General features: G+C 33.9%; 4 protein-coding genes and 1 long non-coding RNA gene across 6 annotated transcripts; 2 read left to right on the plus strand and 3 right to left on the minus strand.

The window, feature by feature from the left end:
- Positions 1-2997: 2997 nt before the first annotated feature.
- LOC140972388 (uncharacterized) lies at positions 2998-3507 on the minus strand. The gene is made up of 2 exons (XR_012174502.1): positions 3278-3507; positions 2998-3162 (listed from the first exon to the last, which is right to left on the minus strand). It is a non-coding gene; the product is annotated as an uncharacterized lncRNA (long non-coding RNA).
- A 1440-nt stretch (positions 3508-4947) lies between these two features.
- LOC140974457 (probable prolyl 4-hydroxylase 7) lies at positions 4948-7732 on the plus strand. 2 transcript variants are annotated; one of them, XM_073437921.1, is made up of 8 exons: positions 4948-5167; positions 5310-5399; positions 5476-5533; positions 5938-6042; positions 6311-6368; positions 6459-6634; positions 6724-6784; positions 7219-7732. In XM_073437921.1, exons 1-8 carry the CDS (start codon positions 5103-5105, stop codon positions 7524-7526), a joined length of 921 nt encoding a protein of 306 aa, XP_073294022.1. In that variant the 5' UTR covers positions 4948-5102; the 3' UTR covers positions 7527-7732. The 2 variants fall into 2 exon arrangements, with proteins under 2 accessions (XP_073294022.1, XP_073294023.1); XM_073437922.1 differs by having other exon boundaries at positions 5313-5399.
- A 2038-nt stretch (positions 7733-9770) lies between these two features.
- Positions 9771-13292, minus strand: LOC140974458 (uncharacterized). Its single transcript, XM_073437923.1, has 9 exons — positions 12626-13292; positions 12103-12180; positions 11627-11986; positions 11288-11423; positions 10874-11036; positions 10611-10739; positions 10311-10505; positions 10096-10218; positions 9771-9994 (listed from the first exon to the last, which is right to left on the minus strand). The coding sequence occupies exons 1-7, from the start codon at positions 12810-12812 to the stop codon at positions 10356-10358; spliced, it is 1203 nt and encodes a 400-aa protein (XP_073294024.1). The 5' UTR covers positions 12813-13292; the 3' UTR covers positions 9771-9994; positions 10096-10218; positions 10311-10355.
- Positions 13293-18243: 4951 nt separating this feature from the next.
- Positions 18244-20391, minus strand: LOC140974459 (probable inactive receptor kinase At1g27190). The gene has a single exon (XM_073437924.1). It carries the CDS (start codon positions 20255-20257, stop codon positions 18323-18325), a length of 1935 nt encoding a protein of 644 aa, XP_073294025.1. The 5' UTR covers positions 20258-20391; the 3' UTR covers positions 18244-18322.
- Positions 20392-22683: 2292 nt separating this feature from the next.
- Positions 22684-24761, plus strand: LOC140974460 (uncharacterized). The gene is made up of 3 exons (XM_073437925.1): positions 22684-22860; positions 22944-23120; positions 23477-24761. The coding sequence occupies exons 1-3, from the start codon at positions 22780-22782 to the stop codon at positions 24614-24616; spliced, it is 1398 nt and encodes a 465-aa protein (XP_073294026.1). The 5' UTR covers positions 22684-22779; the 3' UTR covers positions 24617-24761.
- The last annotated feature ends 102 nt before the right edge of the window (positions 24762-24863 follow it).

The raw sequence follows: 24863 nt of genomic DNA on the forward strand, positions 1-24863 counted from the left end.
GTCAGTCAAACTGTCAATGACTGATTTTTTTTCAGTCTTTTTTCCCTTCTTGGTATTATAACTCAGTTACTTTGTCAATCCTGTAGCTAACTCCAGTTACGTGTGTATGAACCGCTCAAATTCTTTTTTGCCATAATGGGTAAGATTGATTTTACATCCCTAGCTAATGTTTTGTGGGTCAAAATTTTTATTTTTAGGCTCAACGATTATATCCAATCACATTATCCAAGTCCTCAAAGTAGACCCATACCCGAGACGAGGCTCGTTAGACATTAATCGCCTCAGAGTATAATTTTCTCAATATCATTATACTATTAGATCATGTGGATCTCTCAATTTGAATGGAAGCTGATATCATGTGTTGAATAATCTAAAAGTTCAAATTTCGCATCATCGTGGAAGATAGGAAACAGTATGTCAATAGATAACATATATGTAAATGTTAGGGATATTCCGTCGAGTGCAGTTGGTGGTTCTCATATGGTAAAAATATAGTAGCACTATTTTAGTAAATACGTATATAGTATAATATATTAAATTTAAAATTGAAAAATAATATCACTAATTCACTACACACAATTAACTATATAATTACACATAACATATATGTATGTCTAATTATCTATTCTATAAATCCTCACGGTGATCAATTTTTGTCCCTGAATTTCAATATATAAAAAAAAAAAAAAAATTCTCAAACGACCATTGTAGGAGTACAATATTTTAATGAAGTATACCGTACATGCATGTGGGATCAGACTTTATGCTTAAAATTATTGCAAATGCACGTATATAATGTATTTATGGTTATTGGAGCTAGGGAGAATTTGATATAAGACTATATAAATTATACACTTCGTTGTTTTGTAAATATTGTTCCATCTTTAAGAACTGTTTTTTCAAGCATGGGACTATCTGATATAAAATCATATCGAATAAATGTATGTATATGTGTGTGTGTATATATATATTGTACGTCCACCATACCCACCAATAAGGCGACATTCATCGGATGTGATAAAGTGACATTTTATTGGTGGACACGGTGAATGGTATATATATATATATATATATAAAAGGGTTGGCAAATGCCAAATGGTAATGAAACAACATCTAATAGCCATCTCCATATTTCCTTTTCAATTTCGTGGCCGAGGCTTACAAAAGGCTGTACTCTTTATTCCCTTTAAATTATGTTTGACTAAAACAAACAAAACAAAACACATAGTTATATTTTAATAATGTTAAAAACTATTTTGTTAAAAAATGCCTTTTCATTATTTGCGTCATAATTAAAAATGAACGAGGGTCTACAATATATTTCCTATGCTATAGTAAATTGATTGACTTTATTTGTGTTCATCCTTTGTAGTTAATTCAACTTGAAGGTATACGAGATTTGTATATTTGATAAATTATTTTTAAAAAAAAATTTCAAATATTGCATCCATGCACGCGTCTATGATCGACTTAAGTCATGTTTCACACTCATTTATAACAAACGCCACTCCAATATAATTGCGGTAATTATGTTTAATTTAATAGTCACTACAAGAAAAATCAATTTTAACAACATATCAAAGACAACGGTAACCGTTGTCGTAGCCTAAAAAAATCCGCTCAAAGACAACAGTTACTTTAAAACCGTTGTCTTTGATATATCTACGACAACGGTTTTTAAAAAACGTTGTCTATGATCGTTTTTTTTTTTAGGCTATGACAACGGTTTTTAAAAACCGTTGTCTATGAGCGTTTTTTTTTTTTGGCTACAACAACGGTTTTTAAACTGTTGTCTATTAGCGTTTTTCTTCAAGCTACGACAACGGTTTGTAAAAAACTGTTGTCTTTCAACTGGTTTTTATATAAATTTGTTGTAAATATTACATTTGCGACTGTATAAGTTAAATCTGTCGCTAAAATTAACGACGGTTATACTATACCGTCACTAATTTAAATCTTGCGACGGTTAGAGTATAACCGTCGCAAAATTTAGCAACGGTTTTTCTTAAAACCGTCGCCGGTGTAAATATAGCGACAGTTTTACAAGAACTGTCGCTAATTTTAGCGACAATTTTGGTAATACCGTCGCTGATCTATAATTAGCGACGGTTTATACTTAACCGGCGGTATATTTAGCGACGATTTTTAATAACCGTTGCTAAATATAGCGACAGTTCATGTAAAAGCGTCGCTAATTTTAAATCGGCGACAGTTAGAAAAATAACCATCGCTATTTGCGACGGTTAAAGTCAAAACTGTCGCAAACTGTCTATAAATATCCCCACCCTCGATCCATTTTCTACCATACACTTCACAACACTTAAAATTTTTCTCCCTTACACAATTTTAGTTTCGATTTTCTCTTTAAAATTTAATAAATTTTTAAAATCAAGAATATAGTATTTTCGACGATAAATCAAGAATATAATTTGCATATTAGATTGTGAGTTTTTTTGTATATTTATTAAAATATTAAAAGTGAATTTTTTTTATTTTACTGAATAAATCAGCGACGGAAAGCATACAAAACCGTCGCTACAATTAGTGACAAAGTTTATAAAACATCGTCGCTAAATGTAACGACGGTATCTTAAACCGTCGCTGTTTAGCGACCGTTTAAATTACGACCGTCGCTAATTTTAGCGACGGTTAACGATGATGTCCGTCGCAAATTGTAACTACCACATCACTCTACAACAGTTGTCTTTTAGCGAATGCTTTAATCACAGGACTTTTAACAACGGTTTTATATACCTACGACAACGGTTTTTCACCGTCGTCTTTAGACGTCTACGACAACGATTTTTCACCGTTGTCTTTGAGCACACCCTTTAACCACAGGACTTCTAACAACGGTTTTATTTGACCTACGACAACGGTTTTTAACCGTTGTCTTTTGCCTTTTTTTTTTTTAGTAGTGAGTGTCTGCATGGTAGATGTGCGTAAAAATGTCAACATGAGAGCTTCTGCAAACCAGTCACCCGAACTTTAATGAAATGACATAAACATCTCTCAGATCGATCTCTCAAAGGGACGGAGAGACGTGTTCAAACTGAATGTAAAAGCAAAAAATCTGTCACACGTCAAACTCATCCCAATATTGTTGTAATAAAATAACTTATGCAATTCTTCATATGCATCACCAGATCGATCTGCTCCTATCTTCACCTCATCAAATAAAAAAAGATCATAAATATAAAATACAAAAACTACTCTCACTTTTAGATATAATAAGTTGAATTACATATATAAATCTGGTCGAGAAGTACGTACATACCTTAGAAATTTTCCAGCAGTTGCCATATGGATCATCTGATAATCACCTCATGTGACTATGTGAGAAATCGGAGGCGGCTTAAGTCGAGGGGAGATGATGCTTAACGAAGAAAAACATCGAATCGAACTGCATTAGGCATCATCTCTCCTGCGACCGAAGTCCCCTGCCAACACTTTCCTTCATCTTCTTTATAAATCATGTAAATGACCAAAAATGTAATGGGTATTTATGTTTTTTTTTTGGGTGTTAGCTTAAGCAGGTCGCAGTTGAGGAAGGTGGTAGCTTCGTTTAATTAATTAATTATTTGGAAGTGATCAAATGTGGTCCTTAATAAATTAATTTGTACAGCTGGATGTGAAAAAGAATTCTTTCAAACTCATCGTCGTTGAAATTTATTTAGTATACGTCACGGTATATGACGTCAGGTATTGGGATTTCATTCGTCACGCTTTCTTAAATTTCTGGTTTAATTTCACACGAATTAATGACTTTCGAGTAAAAAAAATATAAACATGTTATGAAGATATACAGTCACTTTTCGATGCATGTATGCAAACCGATTCGATTACTATTACTATTATTATAAACGAAAATAGCATGCATATATATAAATAAACACTGAAATTATGAGGAAAATACAATACATTTTCCTTCTTTTACGTAATTTGATTTGCTAATCTCTCACATTAAGTATTTTTTTTTCTTGTTGAAAGTTAGGGAACTTGGCTTTACTTTGACCAAATGTGTACGTACACGTGAAAATTAATCTATGACCATTTGTCAGGCAAGAGATTTCCTGGAAATTGGAGTGTGTGAGAAAAAACATAATGGATGTCTTGGTGTAAAAATACTACATAGAAATCAAACAACAATGTGGGAAAGTACTAACATGACGTCACTCATTGCTGACATTTGTGTCACGTGTTGGTGGCATGTCTAACATCATGTCAATATTATCACGGAAAATGTGCTAAAATTGTAAAACAAATGACTAAAATTGCATAACAAACAAATATGGTGGACTCGAACTAAAAATATAATTACTTAAAGAACTAAATTCTCAAGAAACCAACATATTGGACGAATGTTGTTATTTTCCTTTAGTTCTACAATCGTAAGTTCAGCTCCTAGCAGCTCACGCCTCTTAAATACAAGGGATGTGTATTGTGGTCCTTTTGATCCATATGTACCGATTAGATTTGGGTATTTAGCTAGTCAACACTCTATTATCAATATAATGGTGATATGTATGTTTAAAAGTATCTCAATTTGTTAATGTGTACTTATCTTAGGAGTGTTTGCAAAAAGATTATGATATGTGAAAAAAGTGAGTGTTATTTGAAAATAAAATTTAAAAAACCGAAAATCATAAGCCTAAACCAACAATATTTTTTAGCGAGTTAAACACTATCTTAATTTGATTACCGATTTTCTGGATTATTCTCATTTTGATTGCACTAAACGGAATGACCTTTTTTTTAAAAAAATTACATCAATAAGTTATGTTATTTATTTATTAAAAAACAGATAGAGGGTTATTTTTTATATTTTATTTTAAAATAATTAATAATACAATTCTGATATAACGATTGGGCCATAATAAAATGGGCCTTGTCTTTTCCGGAATCGATTAAGCCCAATTACCATCCTAATTTTACTAGTTTTAGCGCACATTTCCCAGTGAGCCCGTTTACCGTGCAGCAATCGATTCGTTAATCGGTCTTCGTGACGCAGTGCAGTCCACTGCGTTGAATTACGTCATACGACAGAAAATCCCATCAAGATTTCGTTGCCCACCGCGGAGAAAAGGGGCAGATTTTGATAGATGGTCATGGGCCTGAGGATTTTTCTATTAATTTCTCTGTGTTTTTTTGTTCATTCGTCTCATGGGTATGTTCCCTTTTTCTCGGGAAAAAGTATGTTTTGATTCCAAAAGAGATTTTTTGTCTCATGGGTCTCTTTCTCATTGTAGAATTTAAATCGTGGCTGTTGATTTTTGGTATACTTAGAACTGTTTTTGATTGGATTGCAGCAGCAAAGAGTCGGTGTTGAAATTGGTAACTGGTGCCTCATCATCCCCGTTGGATCCGACCCGGGTCACCCAAATCTCTTGGAGTCCCAGGTTTTTCCGCTCAAAGACGTGTTTTTATATATGTTTTTTTTAAATATATGATGATGGTTGTTTTGTTTTTCTACAGGGCTTTCGTATACCGAGGATTTTTGACCGATAAAGAGTGTGATCATCTCATTCTCCTGGTTAGCCTATTACTTCGTTTCTCGCACCTTTTATGCTTGTTGGGTACTTGGTTTGATGTGATCCATGGAAATTTGTAAGAATTTGTGAGATGATGATGTACATGTATTGAAGAACGTGGAATGTGCTCGTACTATTGTTGTTTATTCCTTGCGTGCTTTCCCTCTATTATACTTGTGGAGTTGATCATTTTCCACAGATTTATATCTGTGTTTCTTGGAGGAGTGCGAGAGAGACAAAGAGGTGATTTGCTCCGGCTTTTAAATGCTTTCAATCCGAGAATTTTAAGAATAGTTTTATGGCTTCTTTTTGTTGAATTTATTGTGAAATGGTTTTTGGAAAATGAGAAAATTCATGATTTTGTAATAAAAGTGATTTAAATAGTTTATAAAATTTCTGTGAACAGGCTAAAGATAAGCTAGAGAAGTCTATGGTAGCCGACAATGATTCTGGCAAGAGTATAGAGAGTGAAGTCCGGACGAGTTCTGGCATGTTTCTTGACAAAGGACAGGTAGTGAAATCTTGATTCTCTTAACCCGATTCAAACAATTTATATTGCATCGTTTCAAAATTTGAATCTTTAGACCTTCAGTAGCGTTTAATTTATCTTTTGATTAGAGTTAGATACAGCGAGGAACATAGTTTCAGCATATGGAGCCTTGATTTTCTATAACAACGAAGCATGCTAAAATGTTTGACATTAAGATTTGAGCTAAATAAAAATATTAATTATCTTCAGTGTTAAGCATGGTCATTTTATTCATTTTTCTACTTTCAAGGATGAAATAGTTGCCAGTGTTGAGAGAAAACTTGCCGCATGGACTTTTCTCCCTCCAGGTACTCTGAAACAACCATGTTGAGGACCAGTTGTGTCATTTTTCCAATCAATTCTTCTTACTGTTTGTATATTATATATATGTGATGTAGAGAATGGGGAGGCCATCCAGATATTGCATTATGAGCACGGCCAAAAGTATGAGCCACATTTTGATTATTTTCATGACAAGGCCAATCAAGAATTGGGCGGTCACCGAGTGGCAACTGTACTCATGTACTTGTCGAATGTTGAGAAGGGTGGGGAAACGGTTTTTCCTGATTCTGAGGTAAGTAATGCCATGCGAATTTACATGTGTACCTATACACTTAACATAGAAAAGCTCTATTCTTTGATAACATTATATTGATTATGCAGGCAAAAGATAAACAAATAAAGGGTGATGATTGGTCTGATTGCGCTAAAGAAGGTTATGCAGGTATGCACAACTTCACAATGTACTATGCAAAATTGATCATCAGTGCCATGCCCTAGGTCAACATCTCCATGCAAACACGACTCCACATAGTGGCCTCCTTCAGATTCATGTCTATTAACAAAAATAATTAACCCAGTGTGTTGAAGTAATCTATCGTATTGTCTTATGACCTTCATGTAAACTTTCTAATGAATTGACGTGAGACAAGTATATAGATTAAGAAGACAAGAGTTTGATTGGCGATTTTCGGATTATTGGTGGAATGCATCACTACATGACATCATTGGGGCGAATCAAACAAAGACGAAACTGGAATGGACTTAGATAACTTTGATTCCTCTCTATTTTACCTGTGGAGATGGAGTGTGGTTTTTCTTTTTTATATTTCTTTAAAATGGCTTTCTTATACCGTTTTCCTGTTGTTCTATTGACAGTGAAACCAAGAAAGGGTGATGCCCTGTTATTTTTCAGCCTTCACCCTGATGCAAATACAGATCCTTCTAGCTTGCACGGTAGCTGTCCTGTCATCAAAGGTGAGAAGTGGTCAGCCACGAAGTGGATTCATGTGAGGTCTTTCGATTCACCAGCCCGTTCAACAAATGGTGGTTGTGTTGATGAGAATCCAAATTGTGCGGCATGGGCTCTTCGAGGGGAGTGCGAAAAAAATCCAAACTACATGATTGGCTCTAAAGAGGGTGCGGGTTATTGTAGGAAGAGCTGCAAAGTGTGCTCATCCAAGTAACTTATCATGGCCCTTTGCATTTAAGTTGAGAGCAAAAGTTATAGGTGACCATAGTGTATAATCGAATGATGTTATCATAATACCAAAATTGAACATATATAAAGGGGAAGTTGTGTGCTCAAGCAATTTGCCATTGCTGTCTTTACCGTGACGTGATTTCTGTATGACAGATGAACATTAGAGTGTGCAGTTGATCGATTTCATTATCCGTTAATCGATTTTTTGAAGGTCAAATTACCCAAAAAATATTATTTTTAATCATGGAAGTCTGTGTTTCACTAAAATCGGATTAATTGAATTGATTTTTCGATGGTATAAAACTAAATGACTGAAAATTTACACCAAAAAAAAAAAAAAAAACCAAACTAACTTAATCGGAATAACATAAATAAAGTACATTTCTCACCAAATTTGAACCGTTCTATGATGAAAGCAAAGCAAAATATTCGAAGTTAAAACTCGTTAGAGTAGAATAATGAATAAGTCAACGTGTAGATGTATGTAAGACAGTCTTTTATTCAATTAATTATAATTTTATTTGGTCCTTTGTATTTATACATTTGCTTAAATTTTTATTTGTTGAGATTATTATAATCGATGAGAAATGTGATTAGAAAATTATTAGTGATAGTAAAACACAATTCTTAATTATATATATAGGATATGCTCGTTGGAGACAAATATTCATATTGTGGATGTGTAGGGTGTGGAGAGAAATTCATTGTGATGTACATTTCTTGTGAAAAATACGATTATTGTTCGTACAAATCCAATAGGTGTCATATTTCACAAAGTAGATTCAAGGGGAAGTTGGTAAAAAATCCCCAATCAAAATATTTCTTTGGGTTCACTCCCTACCCACAAAATTGTGGTATTATGTCATACAAAATGTGGTACACTTCATGTAAAAATATGGTACTAAAAAAGTATCCAGAGATTGCTGGAGACTGAAGGCAATTTCTCCTAGTTTCAATCGGTTGGTGGAGTGTGACAACTGACAATGTGTACTATTGGGATCTGCGTGAGACAAAACGAAGAGTTGTCATAATCTCTATTTGCTCACTGATTGTGAATAATATGCAATGCTTGTATATAAATCATAGGCGAATGATTGATTGTCTTCGGAGTTGACAAATCGAATTTTTCTAAAAAATTCCTTTGCATGTCCAAGGCGAATCCCGTCCGGACCTGAATCCCAACAAAACCAAAGTGATCAAGACAGTGTTTGCAATAATTTCTACTTTTTTTGAAATTCTTGTTTTTTTTTATTATTATAGATTATGGAAAAATGGGTGATAAGTAAAAATAGAGTGTGAAAATAAAATTCCAAAGTTAATACAAGCTAAAATTTGAATATTTGGAAAAAAAATTGCTTACAATGTTAATTTGATAAAATGAAAATAGCATCCCTAACTTATAACATTTTAATTATTGATAATTACGCTATCAAAGATATATTTATATAATTACTATTAATTTTGAATATATTGTCATAAAATTTCGATAATATTTTAATACAAGCGTTTATTTTTAAAAACAATATTTTTTATTTTTTATAAATTCAATTTCCAATTTTTTTACATATTATTTTGTATATAACTAGATGATATGATTGTTTCAAAATTTATATAAGATTAATAAATAAAAAAAACAAAAAAACAAACGATAAAATTTGTATAAATACAAAAAATACGTAAGAAATTTGGAAATTTAAAATATAAAAAAATGAAAAAAAATATTGTTTTTAAAAATTAACTTTGTAATAAAATATGATTGAAATTTATAAATTTCGATAAAAATTCTTAAAAATTCATATGTATATATATAAAACTTAAAATTTTAAAAACCTCCTAAAATAATTATAAAAAGGGCGTGAATGTGAAAAAAAAATATGGTAAAAATAATTGAGAACAATTATGAAATATGATAAGTATTTTATGTATACAAATGTCAAATTATAATTTAAAATTATGAAAAAAAAACCATTATCAAAAAATAATATCACAATCTTACTTCTAACTTTTAGTTAAAAATTATATAAGTCGAAAATGTAGGTATTTCCAATCACCCCAAAGCAATTCCGCATAACTAAAATCTAGAAAATACTTGCTAGAAGCTCTCCTACACACTCCCTAACTCAGTTCGCAGGATTAATTTGGTTGAACAAAGCTTTTGATCGCCCATAATTATCATATCAGCCTCATTATCAGTGGGAATTTACATAAGGAAAATAGTTCGCTAACTGCTAAAAAATGGAACTTTATCGAGATTGACACTCGGATTTCAACACCGTACAATTCAACAGAGTAAAAAAAATCTGATACGTAAGACGTCAGCACTTTTAAAATTCAAGAATTTTCTTTTGCTTTCTTGATTCATAGGCTAAGTTGGCTGTAGTTAGAGTAATCGATTTCTTTTAATCTTATACAGCATAGTATACACTCTGGCAAATCTTCTGCCTTGTTTCCCTGCATAAAGTTACACCAAGAATACGTTAAAAACCGGGCTTTTCTTTTCTTTTCTTTTATTTATGTAGCCCTGGTTAGGACAGATTCTTATAAACATCTACCTGTATTGTGAGACCAAAATCGAAGATAAAATGTTTAATTCTGTCTTGAAATGTTTCGAACCCTTTCCGAGCAATGTAACCGAATCTGTGAATATCTAAATCGATCTCCAAGTAGTTTTCTCCCTGCAGAGGTTTTATTATAAAGCCATAGTAAAATATCAATCCCTACTAATGTATTCAGTGTTCAGAACTCTAAATGCTATCCGAAACTTTACCGAGTAAAATTCATGCTGAGGACGTGAGAGAACCGGCTTCTCGTTTTAAGCATGCATGAGTTTCCTCTCAGCCCCATTTAACTCAAGATCGTCAATATTCACAACCCCAGCCAAAATTTTTAATCTTTCCCTAACGGGGACAATCGTATCTATGGGAAAACCTTTGATCTTCTCAGTTTCATTATCGATTATCCTCTGATTTACAATAAGCGCGAACAAATACTTAAGAAGACTATGAAAATCGATGAATAAAAACAGAACAGAAATGGATATAAAATATAGAAAAGGGCATCCTCTTACCCTGAAATTTTCTTGAAATGGAACCGGAAGGCATTTGGAATAATTTTCTAAAAGCTTGAAGTAGAAAACAACATTCATTCCTGGGCCGTCGGTCTCGTTTTGGAATATTGTAGCAGTATAAAGTGGAATCTGAAGGGAAAATATGAGCGATAATAAAATGTCTTGGTGTTCAATTCTTGAGCAGATAGTTTCTGTCGTACAGATATGTCCGTTGTTCAACCTATCCTCTCTTCTTCAATAAATCTAATGTATCCAAGTCATACCTGAAGGTTTACAACAAGAATAGGAGGGACTTCACCAGAGGAATCAATGGCGGGAAGCTCCACAAATTGTGCCACGTGATTAATTTTGCAAGAAGATAAGAATAAATCTGCTCCAAAAGGAACATATGCGGCAAAACTTGAAGCAATCTCTTTCCTTTTATCCCTGTCAAAACACATACAGCGGAATTCATTTAGTTAAACTTGTATGTGTGTTAGCAAATATGTACGCTGTTATTGGACAACAGTAATTGCCATTGCCATCTAGTGTGGCTTGTCTTTGTGTTACAGCTACCGAGATGTGTTTGGGGATGTTGCCATTTAAAAGAGTGGTAGCTTTTGGTATAAATGCAAAAGCTTATAGTTGTCATTGAGAAATTCACATAAAAAAGGAACAAAAACATAGCATGCTCTTACTTATTATAGTTCCGTCCCCGGACTTTAAAGGTATTCGGATCAATCTGCGACCAAGACCCTGGCATTTTCTTCTCTAAAGAGGAACACATAATTTGTGAACCAGCTATTGGTCTTTGCATAATGGGCTTTGTATTCGCTGAGATAGAAGACAGACAGAATCAATAAATTGAAGGAAAAAGTTTCAAATGCTGAAATCTAGCCATCTCGAGAAAAAAAAGAACTCGACACACATAATATCTCCCGATTCATTGTTATTTTCTTCTTTACTTTTCCAACTGAGGAGATCTAGTCATCATGATTCATGACATGGCATAGGAAATGAAAAGCCAAAACACTTACATATTATAGTATTCTCTTGTCCTTCTTTCCATTTGAAAGATGGAATAAGGGACAGTTTTTTCCTGGTAATTAGACCTCCCGAATTAGGTGATTTTCTCTTTCCATCCAACGACTCATCACAAGCAAGACAAGGAAGCAATGTGTTTGACAGAAACCCGCAGCTATGCAAAGGTACCTTCTGATCCTTGTCAACAGTTTCGTCAATGAATGGGACAGACGATTTTTCCAAACTAGATGGATCCTTCACCTCATTTTGAGAATCATCGTAATTCAGCTGAGAATCAGAACCAGAATTTTGCGTCACATAATTCGAAAATCTTGGAGTAACACCAGTAGAGAAAGATCCGGCTTGAGATACATCTGCACAAGATTAATCAAGTTCTATGATAGACATGATGGATTTGCAAGTCATTGCTTCATAAAATAAGGAAATTTTCAATCTTAAGTATTGGAAACTGGAAAGTCGAAAGACTTACCATCTTGAACACTGTAAAATTCGTCTTCGCAATCGGAATCAATAACTGAGTCAGGATCAAACCATGAATCTGCATTTCCTTTTTAAGACCATCAAACAAAACTTTCAGTGCATTGACTAACCATTTCTTACACATTATAGACGAATCCAATAATTCAATCATATCTTCAAATGTAGGCTAAGATCACTTTAAACCCACTTTAATTCACTCATGGAAACAAAATGGATGTCATTTGGGATATTTTTTCCAGCAGAAGAGAAAACTTCCTATATATAATACATAACTTAATAAATAATTTTTTCTGCTGAACCAAAATGACTTGAACCGCGAAAACTCCAACACTTCCATGGAAAATCATGGAAACACACAAATGCAATTAAAGTACATCGTTTCAGCTCCGACAGAGGAATCATTAACCCATAAAAAATTACTAAATCCCAACTTAAAAAAAAAAAAAAAAACAACAAATCAACCTCAAAAAGACCGAACTAGCACAAGGGGTAAAAGAAGTTAAAGTAGAAACCTTGGAATGCAGGATTACAGTAAGAAAGATCCGTTTGACTAGACGGTTCGACCCGATTATTCTGCTTGTTGGAAGGACAGTGGGTCGTCTTCTTCCTCCTTGCTCTTTGCATCCTCCGCTTCCTCTGCAAATCCAATTTGCTTCTCACCCCCACACACCCTTTGGGTTTCGATCCACATATCCCCATTCTTCCAACTTTACCAACAGATTAGGCAGAAAGATTTGCGAAAGTCTTTGATCAAGCTAAAAATGGAGTCTTTGTGCATTTATTTTCACATACACGTAGTTAGGTGAAGCGGGTAAGGATTATCATTCAAGTACAATATAAAAATCAGGTGCCCAAGAAAAGGTGCCGTGGCTTAACTTCATTGAATTCAAGAACCCATCAAATTCATTTATGGACTCCAATTGTTGTCTGTGTTTTATTAATAAAGGGAATCACGACTCCGGATTGGTCAACGAAAACTTTGTTGTGACTAGTGCAGCTCGCGCACGAACCTTTTCTGGTCGGGAGATTTCAGCCACGTGTCGAGCGGAGATTGGGTCCCGTGGGACCTGAGCTGAGCCACGAGCCAGAGTTGAAACTCGTGCTGAGAACGAGGCGGCCAATGGCGGGCGGAGAACGGCGTCATTTTTGCGAGGAGTGACCTACACGACGGCGTTTTTGCCAGGTAATGCGCCCAGTATGTGGATTTGTTGGTGCACGTGTTGGTATAAAATATTAATGCGTGCACCACCCGATATTTGTTAATATCAATCGTCTCATTCCCTCCTAAACATGGTAGGTTCGATTGAGATATTTATTAGGAAAAATTATATTGTTTTTTTTAAATTTCTAGAAAAAAAATTATATTGTTATTCTTATAATTTGTATTTTTGTCATTTTACCGTTTAATTCACAGCCATGACCCACTAATTTACATTTTTTTAAATTTTAATTTTTTATTCATTGAGTGTTTACGTAACACAGGAAAATTATAATATGTCACCAAAAATTGCTAACGTGGTTTCTAACATTGTTAATGTATTCGATATCACATCAACACTCAGGTGAAAAATAACCAAAATTGAAAGTAAGATAAAAATTAATGTGTTTAATACTACTAATCGACCGATAAGATGATCCAACATAAAAAAAAATGGGTAAATTACATGACAAAAAAAAATATAATTTTCTCTTTTTATTATTGTTTCATGTTATGTGTAAATTAATTATATATCTTTTATTCATGCATATATTTTACGTTTATATTGATATATGTAAAATAAATTATCAAATATATCTGTGTAAGCTTATATGTGATATGTGAAATAACTCGTAATAAATTGCATGATTATCCTCTTTTTTGTGATGTTAAGTTAGACTATTTGTGCTTGTACAACCATTATAAATCTCCATGATTTTTTTGCCCTTTTCTGTATATGATCTTAGTTAATATTTAAAGTCCACTATCATCTTATAGATTCCTCCAATATTTAAAATCTGCTATCATTTTTTCATCAAAATAGCTTTGTTTATCAAAGCTACAACACTAAAATCAATTTATTTAACAGTCGGAGTCGGAGTCGAGTCGAGTTGAGTCGAGTCAAATTCTTTGATGAATATCATGAGTTTTGCGACTACCATAGTAGTCATCATTAAAATCTATGGACTTTGCCTTTGGATGAATATATTTTTTGTCCCCCGCCCCATTTATGGTCCTGTCACGGAATTAGGCTTTAACATTTAATCTATTTGACTAGTTATGTTTTTATTAAAACGAGAAATATTGTCGATTGAAACACTTATTTTTTTAACCAACAAACTAACATATTTGATTTTGGGGATGATTTGAAATATTGAAATTCATTTTGGGTGTATTAGAAAATCATTACAAATATCATTAGAATTGTATTCACTTCAATTTCATTCATCCAAGCATATCAAATAATTTGAAATCTGTAATTTCAAATTCATCCATCCATAATCAATGAAAATGAAAATCGATACATAAGTTGTGCTTTGATTGATAAATTTAAGATGATGGATATCAAATCCACTTATTTCAAAATCCTCGACTTGTAATTTGGATGGCCAAAATTCAAAAGAATTCCAAATTTAATCGATATCAAGTTAGATAATTCCAATGATAATTACAATAAATTTTAATACACTCAAAATACGTGTCATTTAAAATATATTTTCTTAAATTCATTAAGCTCTACCTCCAAATCAATTTTTTTTTTATATCCAAACGCAATTAGCTTATGGGACATGTGATAGATACACATTCATGATATATACGGTTTTATATCTTATATGACATTCCTCACAATAAACAAATAATATAAGCCCAAACTAATTGTTTGGAAAATTACTAAAAAGCACAATAAAAAAACTAATAAATATATGAAAGACCATAACAAATTTTGAAACTAATACATATTATTTGGATAAGATGGGTTGCAATAATAGAATGGAGAATCCCATGGGGCGAGCTGAGCTCTTAGGTGTGGATATGGACAACTTCTTTGGGAAATCTTATTGTGCTCGATTCTTTGAGTATCGTTGCAGACTCCTCTCCCCTTTAGTCTTTATTAATTAAGACAAAATAGTTGACATGATCAAAGAAATTCTGAATCTATGTATACATTTTTTCCCTTACATTATCAATATACTAATTCGTATTTTTTTTCGATTTTAGTCATTTTTTACGAGAACGTTGATGTGACATCGAAAAATAATGACATGACACTGAAAATTATTGACAATAAAACCATGTTTAGTACATACCATCGCCGATTAAATATATGGCTGAGATTTCTAGTTCTTGCTGCTTTGGAATATTTTGGGGGTGTGTTGTCAATTTTGATTTCAAAATTCTATTTTTTCTTGCATTAAAAAAGTAAAATAGATTCACTTGGCCCCATATAATATTGTTGTTGCCACTTGCATTTGGCAACACATTAATTATGTATAACTTGTGAATCTTTATAAAGACATGGAATTTCTGCTCATTTATTGTAGGCCATGAGTCCGAGTCGGAGTCGGACTCGGAGTCGGGGTCGGGGTCGGATAAAAGATTTTAAGTTCAAATTAATATAAGCATTTTAGATAGAAGAGGCTTTAGTATTTGTTCGTCGTTCCATTATTTCTAAGAGAGACAATGTGGAATCATAACATAACACACTACCTTTGAGAAGTCCATATATACAGAGAATTAATCAAGACACGAACTCATTTTAGTACAGGCAATAACATCGAATGGTCCTTTCTTTATGGTAAAGAGTAGGATTTATTTACTAAATAGGAAGGTAGTGAGTCCATAAGTTATGTGTATAAAAATGCACACGCCAACCTAATTAAAGGGCAAATTCTTGTGTGGTCAATCAATGTGTGAAGCCATTGGGAGACTCTCAACTTTATCAGTACTATGCGCGATATCCTACTCACTCGGATTGGACGCAGACTTTATATTAATTTAAGGGGTTAATATAATTTAAAATATTTATATCTGGAAACAAACGAGGGAAATTCATATTTATTTATAATAAAGTGGAGTGCGAGTAATAAGAAAATTGACGTGTAGATAACAGCACTCGTTAACTGTTGTAGATTATAAATTATTCGTATTAAATGTTACTCTTTTATTCTAATAAATACACAAGAATTAAATAAAAAAAATTCTACGTCCGAGATTTATAAAAAAGAATACATATACATCGCGTGTGTGTATTTGTATTTAGGTTTTTTTCCAAAGGAAGAGCAGACCTTTCTTTGGCAGTATGTATGCCTAAGGGCAAGCCATATATATAAACTTCAATTCATTAGTCTCAATTATTATTTTGTCTTTCATTCTTCATTCCCAGAGGCATTTGAATTTTTTTATTCATGAGCAGAATGAGTCAGATAATGGGTAGTGACAAAAGAGTTCTTGTTGCTGCTCTATCCATTAGTTTACTTTGGTTTTTGTTTCTGCTGACTCTATCTTACCGCAAAAATACAAGGGATTCTATTTTTATTAATATGCCATATTCAACAAGAAGTTTCGGCCTTGTGAAACTAGCTAGGACCAAGTGGAGTTCACTGCATCAGGATTTTAAGCACAATTGTGTCAGCAGGAGAAGAGTCCCCAATGGACCAGACCCCATTCACAACAGGTAACACGCCCTTGGCTCGGCCACCGGTTGCGACTGATTAGTAAAATTGGTCATGTAAAGTGGCTTTGTCGTGGTATTGTTGTTGGTTTCTTGCTTATTTATGTTAAAAATGGTTTGTGCAATTTCGCAGGAGAGCTGGGAATTCAAGATTACCACCCACGAGAGTGTGAGGATTTGATGGGATTATATATATATATGAGATTTCTTGAATTAACTCCATGATGGTGAACATCGTTTGTTCATTTGTTAATTCTTATTATCCAAATTTGAAATCTTAAAGAGGCAGTGTTTATAGTAAATTGGTGAGTATTCAATTATATGGTTCATTGTGTCTATTTTGAAAAATATTACAGGAAATACTTCTTTTGGTAGATAAAAATTTAGTTTTTATGTCACTCATAATGCATAGTTTGGTGCTTTTGCGATAAGATATGCATGTGCATTTCTTATTTCAAGCAAATAATTTATATATTTATTTTGCATCTTTTTACATGTTTTTTAATACGATATTTTGTTTGGAAAAAAACTTTAAATTGATATTATTTCTTTTTCTCAAAATAATAAAATGAAATTCTTCCTTGAATTTAGGTGCAAATTACAAGCACTGAGTAAAAATCGGATTCTTCGCTTATTTTTATTTATTTGAGAGTATATCCCCCATGGATTAAAGGATGTTGTCTTCACCTTTTGTTCGGTTGATTGGGGCTCTTTTATCAAAATGCACCCTCTTTTCCCTAATAAAGCACCTTGCACGGATTAAAGGGGCTCTTCTTTACAAAATTGTTGATAAATAATTTTCATTAAAATGAAATATAAGCTTTATATATATANTCTTACCTAGAAAATATGTTGTAAATCTTAATATATCTTATAAATTAAGTTCTAGAAATAAGAAACACACAAATAATAAAATAAATGTGAAGATTAGATAAACACCAGGAAAGATTGAAAATTGCAGTCTTTGATAAATATAATAACCGTAGTGAAATTTAAAGAGCAAGTGTGTGCATGTCCCCTTTTTTTTCACGGTTATTACTTTGATTTTGTTGTGTTACCTTTATTTTTTTTAGGTTTGATTTTGATAGTTTTTAGAAGTCTAAAGTGACTGAGATTCAAACTCTTTTGTGTTGCATGGGAGGCACAAAACCCACGTCCTCCAATTCCTAAATATTAAACCTTGGAATTCCCGAATGACAATTTTGATATAGGGGCTTTAGTTTTGTATTATTTCATCATTTGCACATTGGCACACAATTATGATAGTATGAATGTATGATGTTTCCCAAAATATAATATATATTAGATATATTAAATGACTATTATTATTTTATTTTAAAATTTTACGACACTTTACCAAGTGGCGGCGGCGGCAAAACAATGATAGATATGTGCCACGGGACTTTTGTCGATCTTGAATCTTGATTTTGCCTATCAGTGATATAATGACATACTCCATGAAAAGAACAGTTCAAAGAGGCTTCTTCAGAATCTTCAAATGTAAATTAAAGCTGAAGCAAATGTAATAAACATCTTCTCACACTTTTTGCTCATCATATATCAGATGGGAATATTACCGGACTCTTGTTCTCCAGGCATTAATGGAAATTCATCGTACCGTTGCGATGAACCCAGTTCCTCAGCCATGCTCTTCAATGACCCGTAAACTTGGTACATAGACCACCGATCCCTAGGCCTAGAAACCACACAATTACATGCGATTTTCAAGAACCGCGCAATGTCTTCGTCGTTGCCTTTGCCAGATAATCGACTATCAATAGCATCTCTGATTCGACCAGAACCCGAGAGCTGATTCACCCAGTCCACAAGATGGCCCTTAAACACTTCATCACCAACGACAACTTCAAGTGGCTTTTGTCCAGTTGCCAACTCAAGAAGTATGACCCCAAAACCATAAGCATCCCCTTTAAGAGAAGCAACCATCGTACTTGAGTACTCTGGAGGAATATATCCAACTTCACCTAAATCTCCACACGCGTAACTGCTCTCGTTAGATCCTGAAGATGCCAAAAGTTTTACCAAACCGAAGTCCATTATTCGAGCATCGAAATCCTCGTCAAGAAGAATGACGCTTGAACTAATTATCTGGTGCATTATTGGGGGATGACACACATGATGCAGCCAAGCAAGCCCCCTAGCCGCCCCTAACGCAATCCTAAACCTAGTCGACCAATCCAAGACACTAGTACTAGCATTGCCACGCAACTTCGAACCCAAAGTCCCATTCGACAAGTGTTTATAAACCAAGAGTCTCTCCTCCTCCACCAGGCAAAACCCCAACAATGGCACCAAATTCGGATGCCTCAACTGTCCTAGCCTATTCATCTCCATCACAAACTGTTTCTCCCCCATCCTACACAGACTAAGCCGCTTAATGGACAGTACAGACCCATCCGGCAAAAACGCACTATAAGTCGTTCCAGTCCTACTCGATATCATCACATTTTCCTCACTAAAATTTTTCGTGGCAGCGAACAAATCCGCCAACTTGATCTTCACAAGTGGCTTCTGAAACAATATTACTTGAGTGAGCTTGTGAGACCTCAGCCTCTCAGCCCAACTACTGTCACCATCATCTCTTCCACCAATTCCAAATCTTCCCCTTCTCTGCTTCCCCAACTTCATATGATACCACCACCACAAACCAAATCCCAACAACAATGAAGCAGCGGCACCGAAAACCCCCGCAGCAATAATAATGGCCAAATCCTTCTTCGTCAATCCACCACATTTTCTCAGCGACGCACCGCAAAGCCCGCTGTTCCCACCAATATCAAGCTCCAAAGACGCGCCCTTGAAGGACGGAACCCGCCCAGATAAATCATTATTGGCCAGAGATAGCTTTTTCAACCTCCCTAAATTCGATAACTGGTGAGGAATAGTGCCGTTGAGCTTATTATCGTCCAGAATCAAAGTGTTCAGATACGAGCATTTCGCAAGATCCTCTGGTATGGGGCCGATGAAGTAATTGCGCGACAAATCAAGAGTCACCAAATAAGGCAACCAACTGCAGATTTGCGAAGGAATCAAACCTGAGAGAGAGTTATAAGAGAGATCCAACGTTTGCGTGTCGTGGCATAACCGAATAGAATCCGGAATTTTTCCTATGAGACCAAAATCGCGGAGCTGTAAACTCAAAACGCGGTTCTCAAGGTTGTTCCAGCACGAAACTCCCGCGAAACTGCATGCGAATGCGACTGAACTGTTCGAGAAAACCCATGATTTGAGCTTCCCTTCCGGGTCGGTGAAGGAGTTCTTCAGTCCTTGCAGGCACCTCACATCATCTACAGAGTCGGAGAAAGAACTGGAGCAGAGCAGGAAAAGTAACAGCAGAGAAATGGGATTGAATCTAATGAAAAAGTAGAGAGAAATCATGATTGATATCGCTGAAACAGAGGTGTGATTGATCACATCGAAGATAAATATAATTCCCAGAGAAATACTGTAAACGAAGAGATAATATGTTCTTTGCATGAAGTTCGGGGAGCTTGGTGGTGTGATTTCAAGCTTAAGATAATTCTCCTATTTCTGAATTTGGTAAATTTTAAATCACAAATTGAGTAAATTTTGGCTGATCTCCTGTGTGTCTTTTGTATTAAAATGGTTAGTCTATTATAAGTATTCTCGTATCATTACATCATTGGATCTTTTATATTTTTATGAAAATTTATATATATATATATATATATATATAATCCAGATGTTAACATTTAACTATATCATAAACAGAAATATTCTGAATATAACATAGAATAATTCTATTAAAATACTTATTAGAGAGAGGTTGATTGAAATGAGATCTCGAATTCGAAATTTAATTATAAGACATATTTCTCTTTACTAAAATAGATAATACTTGATAGAGAACTATTTTTTAAAAAAAACATAAACAATATTTTAAGAAAAAAAAGTTTTTTTGATTTTTCTTTCATATAAAATCATTTTTTTATTATACAATCAATTTAAACGACATTATATTTCATCCTTTGCATTTGTGATTCAAAAATATAAAATTTTAAGTTGTTATGTATACAACAGATTTATGTTGTAATCAAAANATATATCTGAAGATTGAAGGCAAGAAATAAAACACTGCACAGACTACAGTGCCAAATGAAATGGGATTACTAGACTTTGCACCAAGAATACATAATTTCGTTGGTGGTCAAATTCAATGATTTTTGTGCTGAATTTCGATCATCTATGGTAATTCATCACTTAAAATTATACTGTGCCACAATTCACAAAGTGGATGCATCCATACGTTTGAAAACTATTCTTTTTATTTACAAAATAATGATTTTTTTAATTTAAACGAGATAAATTTAAAAGGGTTTTGATTTTTTTTAATGATATTAGTGCTTTAAATGTTAATTTATTAATATCGCAAATAATGTTTTCATGAAGTGAAAATGGAGCACGTACTTGAGGGATATTTGTTGTGATCAAGCGGATCTTATTGATCAAATATTATCAATGAATAATCAAGAAGATATAATAATAAAAAGTGTGTGATTTAAGTTAAAATAAAATAATTGAATTGTATAATTCGATGATAATTATATTATAAAATTTAAAAAAAATTGATTATTATTAATTTAAAATGGAGCATCATTGAAAAAAGGAAATTCAAGTCGATGATGACTTCCCAAATGCCTTTTCTGGGGTTGGTCAAAACAGGGTTTTTACCAAATTATAAATAAAATAAAATTATATAATATATATATCGTTGGTCTCATTGGATCTGTTGGTCTTCCTGCTTAATTTATTCATTATTTTATCAACACAAATTTATATAACATGGTCTTACAAATCATTGTTGTGAAACAAATTTTTTACCTGACTCTTCTCATAAAAATATATTATATTTTATTTTAAAAATATTAATTCGACTTCAAATATAGATCAAGTCGGACTGTCTCAAACATATATATGTGTATGTGCGCGTGTCCTATTTTTATAATAATCATGAAATTTGGTTCAATGGCCGACAAGCATCATCACTCTGTTAAATGTAAAAAAAATATAGTTTTGAATTAAACTCCCCCGGCTTGGAAAACATAATTTTACTACGTCTCTCGATTGAATTTTAGAATAGGAGTTTTGTTTACACTCTTTATAAAAGTTAATTAATCGATGTTGATGCAGTTAATTCACTTATTAATTTGGAGCATTAGATTTTAAAGACTTTCTATGTTTTTTTCCTTGTACAAATAAAAATCAAAACTTGCTTTTGGATACCACATTTAAATTCTTTTAACGTTTTAGTTCACCACTCTTTTAGTGGGATTTCTACCTACTCCACTTGTCATTCATGGGTTTCCCATCAATGAATACTTGTGGTTAAACCAATATTGCATATTTTCCATTAAATCAACTATAATATTTTCGATCATTTAAATATAGTTTCTTTTGGTGTAGTTGATAAAATGTGTTAAAGGTGAAATAATTGTTCGATCGAGAGTGCTGTCAAAACGTGAAGTCTGATTTTTTATATGATTTAAAATATTGAAATTGTAATATGGTCACCAGCTACCATATTGAATAAAAAGATAAAACACTCAATCTACAAAAATATCACTAATCGCTCATAACCATATACCAAACACCTATGATTAATCACACCACATTTTATATAGCTATACATCTTTTGTCAATTGTATTATACATCCAAATCGTTTCACTAACCAAAGAGTAATATTTATTGATTATCATTGAAATGTCAGAAATAGTGAAGTGTAAATCAACTGTAATGAAAGACTATCAGTTTTTGGAGGCTGATGAATCTGCATACACAACACAACTAACCTGGGCCTATTTGGTATAGGGCCCAGGCCTAGTGAAGCCCATTTAAAATCGAAAACGAATTCAACGCGCATTCCCAAGTTCCAACTAAAGTCTTCGCGCTTAATCAGCGTCGCAACGACGCCGCGGCATCGAATACGACGTCGTACTCAACCTCCACGACAGAATTTAGGCACGGCTTTTACCGTCAAATGAAAACATATCTCAGTATAAAAAATCCAGTACCTTTTCCCGTCGGAAATCGCCGATTTCGAGGCATGGCGGAGGCGGAGGTAATCTCTCGGCTGTGGATTGCCGAGCTGATACATTATGTTTCAAGGTTATCATCGGTTTGATTTTTTTTTTTTTGGTGCAGAAAATGGACGCATTGAAGAGGGCATATGCGGAGATGATTCTGAACACAGCGAGAGAGGCGGCGTCGCGAGTGATGGCGTCGGATCTAAAAGCTCGGAGATTAGAACAGGACTTGATTTCCACAAAAGAAGAAGCTGCTCGAATGCTGCTTCGTTTAAAACAGATGATCGATAGGAAGGTAAGTTGGAAAAGATAAAACTTTACTCGTGATTGCTTTAGTTATCGACTAATCGCTACTTGAACAAGATTTGTTTGCGGAGAATGAGCAATGGCTTATTGTTTTCATCGATTTAACTTTTTTTGTTTATTTTTCGGGAGTTAGTTTGATTGAATAATGATTTTCCTTCTTTCGTGTTTTTTTTCTTTGCGTCCAATGTTATCATTGAATTCTGATATGAGATTATATGACGAGGATCACGAATGATTGTTATGGCTGGGTATGATCTGAAAATTTCATGTTTGGATGTGATAGTTTAATTGAAGATAATGAATAAATATTTGGTATTAAAATAATTATCAAATGAATGGCAACAGAAAAAAGAAGCAGAGGTTACGTTCATCAATCAACAAAGAAAAGTTGATGAGCTTGAATGTCAGCTTGATGAAGCAGAAGGGATCATATTAGAGCTTAGAGCCGAACTGAATGAGGCTCAGGAGCAACTGGATCAGGCAAAGCGCAGGCCTGTGCTTTCTTTGAGACAAAGTGAAAATGGGAAAGTGAGTTATACGGCTGCGAAGGATAACGTAAGTGGTTATGAGCAGTTTACAGAACCGCCAGTGTCTGGGCCAGAACTTCTCACTATTGATGGCAAGCACTTTGGTTTAGATAAGCGAAGCCCAGATGTGAATTCTGAATGTCATATTTATTCAGTCGACAGCCACCAGAATTTGACCCCCATAAAAGAGACTGATGTGTTAGGGAATGGATGTACTCAGGCAGTTCACATGACCGAGAACACAGTCAGTGAGGATTTACCTCTCGGAGAGAAGTTAGATCCTTTTGAGAATTCAACCAATGTTGAGAGGATGAATATTGTTGAGAGTGCTTCTGCGTCGGTGGAAAATGTTCCACGTGGGAAAAGTGAAGATGTCTCTGTTGTCCGTAGAAGTATAAGAAAAAGAAAACTCAAGCATTGGGATGAAGTTATGAGTGCTTGCTCTCATCAGTTCAAGAAAGCTCGTCTGGCCATTTCAACTCTGTCGTGCTGCAAGATTAAGAAAGTCAGACACAGTGTTGAATCTGGCGATAAGTTGAAAACAGATGACAAAACTCAAATTGTAAAGAATCTTGATTGTGCAGAAGAAAACTCAAATGATGAACTCAGGCATAATGAGAATCCACCGGATACGGACATAGAATTGATAGATGTTCTGGTAAAACAGGATGAGCATGATGTCATATTTGGGTTGGATAGTGCATCAAAGATTGATCGTGATGTGAATTGTGCCATTGCAACTGAAGCATCTAATCTTTGCTGTGATGACTGCGAAAGGGTCTTCAAATATACATTCAGTAGGAAAAGAAAGGACTCCATGATTTACCCTGAGAGCAAATCTCCTTCTGCAGATAGTCCTTTGAGAAGGAGCTCCGGAGTGAAACAAAACGGTATTTCAGGCTGTCAAAGCTCAAAACTGTTGACTAAATCACCCATGGACTGCAGAGGACTGGCGTAGGTTGCTCATCAGGTTGAATGACCTTTACTCTATAATTGAATCAAGATACTTGTTTGGTGTAACGTCTCATTGTGGTCAACAATATGTAATGTGGGAGTTATATTTTGAAACTACATATGCATTTCATATACAATTATATGTTCAAGATATGTTTAGTCTCAACCAAAAACAATCTCGGTGACTTTCTGGTGAACCACAAGTGTTTTCTGAGCAGATGAATGATCTATTTATGTTTGTGTTGGAAATT

The sequence above is a fragment of the Primulina huaijiensis genome, chromosome 3, assembly GCF_012295235.1.
Source record: "Primulina huaijiensis isolate GDHJ02 chromosome 3, ASM1229523v2, whole genome shotgun sequence".
NCBI lineage: Eukaryota > Viridiplantae > Streptophyta > Magnoliopsida > Lamiales > Gesneriaceae > Primulina > Primulina huaijiensis.